At 50.0% G+C, this 3,764-nt stretch overlaps 1 protein-coding gene across 1 annotated transcript; it reads left to right on the forward strand.

Moving 5' to 3' along the window:
- On the forward strand, positions 1-1,758 carry LOC135810572 (DBH-like monooxygenase protein 2). Its single transcript, XM_065324065.1, has one exon. It carries the CDS (start codon positions 1-3, stop codon positions 1,756-1,758), a length of 1,758 nt encoding a protein of 585 aa, XP_065180137.1.
- The last annotated feature ends 2,006 nt before the right edge of the window (positions 1,759-3,764 follow it).

Genomic DNA, 3,764 nt, shown 5'->3' on the forward strand with positions numbered 1-3,764 from the left:
ATGGCATTTGCCCTCAACTTGTTCGCTGTGCTGGCTGTTGTGTCGGTGACAGAGGTACTGGGCTTTGCTTCCTATCGCTCACGAATCCCTAACGGATTCGCTGTTCAACATCCCTGTGATGCCAGCAAAGTCTGGTCGGGCGTGGGGCACAACAGTGATCAAGGCGGTGACGCTCGCAACCCGTTCGGCTTGGACTTCCAGGCGACAGGCCACGCCTGGACCGACAGTCTCTGCCGTGCCGATTCCGATAAGGACGGACTGACCAATGGGCAAGAGTTGGGTGATCCCGACTGCAAGTGGCAGCCTGGGCAATCTGCACAGCGCTCCACCAACATCACGCATCCAGGGTTTGATTCCAGCCGGGTAGACTGTACGCGATTCTTCAAGCGCTGCAAGGCATTCGACGCCCCGGGCGTGAAGTACTTTGACCTACGCGCTGCGAACGGTTCTGAAGACACCATAGTGCCCGCCAAGGAAACTACGTACTATAACATGAACTTCGAGTTGCCTGCAGATCGCCAGTATCATGCAGTTGGATTTGCACCGATCCTGGACAACGTCAACGTTATCCACCACTTCCTCGTCTACAGCTGTGATAGGCCTCGTCCAACCGGCAAAGGCTTCGAGGCGTTCAGCAACCATGAAGACTGCCAGAGACTTGTCTACGGATGGTCATTCGGAATGGGCGATGAGTGCTTCCCCATGGACACTGGAGTCCCATTCGGCGGGAAACACCCACGATATGTTCAACTACAGCTCCACTGGACTAACAGGAACAAGGTTGCCGGCTATCGCGACATGTCCGGTGTTCGAATGTACTACACCAGCAAACCGAGGAAGTACGATCTGGGCTTCATCTCCGTGGGGCAGCTGAATCTCAACATCCCGTCGCAACAGCCGGCTGTGGAGGCGTCCTTCGGCTGTAGCAGCGGCTGCACCAAGACACTACTGGACCAGGGACCCGTGAAGCTTATCACCGGTGCGCCACACATGCACTTCCTGGGCAAGTCCATGCTCGTAGACCTGATCAAGCCCACTGGGCACCGCCAACGGATCCTGAATGACAAAGTTTACAACTATAACGCCCCGGCTACGTACGACTACCCCTCGCCGAACTATATCGACTTGGAGGCTGGCGACAAACTCGTAGGATCGTGCACCTTCAATAGTATGGACCGGAACGACTCTACATACTGGGGATACGGATCGTATGATGAAATGTGTTTCGGATTCTTTCGATACTACCCCAGTCGCGGAGCTCTGAACTGCTATCAGTACGGCGAGAACGATCTCTGCTACGACACGACAACCGTGGACGGTCCTCGCTGCAGTCTTTTCCATTACTTCGAGAACATTACCGTCACCGTCAACAACGCCATGCACGCGTGCAGTGACGTCATGCATGCCGCCGCCGCCGAACAAGCGAAGCAGGCGCAAGACCAACCGACCGGCAGCGGGGGCACAGCGACTACTCGGAATGCTCGTCCGGTGTGCACGTCTCAGTGCCTGGCGCAAGTGTCACGCATCCTAAAGGCGCACCGAGACCCATGCCAGAAGACCAGGCATCGCAAGGAGTGGAAGCTGCTGGACAGCCTCGTGTCGCAGAGGACATCCACCCTGGATGACGTGGTCAGCCATTGCCAAACAGTCGGTATGGTTGAGGAGGAGGTACAACAGCTGAACAGTGGCTCTAGCACCCTCCTCATGAGCTGTCCACTGTTTATCATAATGGCATCACTCCGCTTGTTGATTGTCTAGCACTATGATAATAAACCCTGGACTAGTTCACTGAAAAGTGTTGTTTGAGGAAGTCTTATTTCTTCCATGTTGCTACTTGATGATTCTAACGTTATCGGCATTATGCTGTTTTCACTTGTCTCTCGTTTCTTCAGCTACATGTACGTTACATTGTTGCGTTTGTCCTCTGTCCACACGATCAGCGGAATCTCTCCGTACTATGATGGGCGTTGACGTACAATGTATATCCCTTGAAGCTGCATCATGTGGCGTTATACTGCTATGAGTATGCCCGTATGAGCTATATCTTTCCATACATCTCTTCATTATTTGCAACATAACTAATGGTCATCTGAAACGTCTTCTTGATTTCCGTCGTAATAATTTGTTTCCATCCAAGCACGCAGTGGCCTAAGGATTCGCTTCTGCTTCAAATTCTATTCGGTCTTCGATTATTATTCATGCACCGATCACGCTGACTAAGTTATCGGATTTGTATAAATACCAGCTTTTGTTCTGGGAGAACAATATTGTCAGAAACCACCAAGATTGAAGTGTACATGGCTCAGTTGCTACACTTATGGTCAGGGGTGGTCTTGAAGACAGGCGTGGGATGTGACCATGGTGACTTGCCACCAGCGAAACGTACTCATTAAATTTTGGTTGTTCAACTGTTGAGTGTTGTGTTTCTCAAGTGCTATAATTATATTATTATGACTCTAGACAGTTGTCAAAAAGCCTACGGAGACGGTCCTAAGGCTGCATAGTGTTCTATGACCAGTGGACAGAGCCAGTAATACAATGATCACACCGCAATTTCACAACCAAGTTCTTTTCCGCCGTTACTCAGAGTTTCGTGTGAAACACTCATCAGACAGCATGACCAAGACTAGCATTCACTAGAATATATACGGAGGGTCTTGAGAAAAGAGGGCAGAGGTGATGGAGTTACAACATTTCAATAGCGCGAGGAAAAGGATGTGGCAAAAATTGGCGTCATTATAAAAGAAAAAAGATGTTATGTTACATAAAATTTTCACGGTTCGCGTGAGACTCGACTGGAAGCCGGGCTTTCCGCATTCGTAGGAACGCCACCACCCTTCAAGGATCAAGGCGCAGATGCAGCTCCTAATTACCTAAAGCGGTGGGAGGTGAGTAGATCAGCTCACCAGCAAGTGGTCAAAGACCGAAAATCCCATGTTATGTTACATACCAAAGGGTTAAAAGTACACGGCTGTATAGGGTATAGAGCATAGGGTAGAGGAATAGTGCGATGCTATACATGTAGCACACGCACTACTCTATAGAATCTGATAGTATAGTGCTCAATTACATGGCAACACAGCAGTACAGGTTATGACTGACACTCTATATTTATGAGTCTAATCCGACTGGATCCTATTGAGTCGACTTGAAGTACGAATCTAGTCTCTCTCTCTCTCTCTCTCTCTCTCTCTCTCTCTCTCTCTCTCTCTCTCTCTCTCTCTCTCTCTCCCCCTAGCTCTCTCCCGCTTTGAAATTCGCTTCCATAGAATCGGGCACCATTGCCCGTTTGGCCGTGCGAAGTAAAATAGAAATCAACAACAACAACAAGTCCTTCGCTTGACTCGGTACGGTACTACATGTACTAGAAGTAGATCTACTCGCTCAGTGTTCTCCCTGAACTCTCACAGCACGTCCAGGGGAGCTAACAGAGGTAGTCACCGGTCAGCATTGTATTCTTAGCTAGGTCCAACACGGAATTAGAGTGGTCTGACGTCTGTGTTTGTAGCAGCACGCTTTCCGGTTTCCGAGCGCTTTTGTTCAAGCGAGGCTCAGATGGTAGAACTCCTACGGATTGGCTTAGCACATCATGCCATATACCCGACGTTATCATCGGATTCGCGTGGCATGCCGGCAGGAGGACCCTTGATGGATCAGTTGTTGCTTTGTGTGTTTCAACTACACAGAGTCGCCTCCTGGAGTCCTGGTCCAGTTACAGTTCGCTGTGGATTGTAGAGGTGTTGTTGGCGAAGTGCTGTAGACGA

Source organism: Sycon ciliatum, chromosome 2, assembly GCF_964019385.1.
Source record: "Sycon ciliatum chromosome 2, ocSycCili1.1, whole genome shotgun sequence".
In the NCBI taxonomy this organism is placed as follows: domain Eukaryota; kingdom Metazoa; phylum Porifera; class Calcarea; order Leucosolenida; family Sycettidae; genus Sycon; species Sycon ciliatum.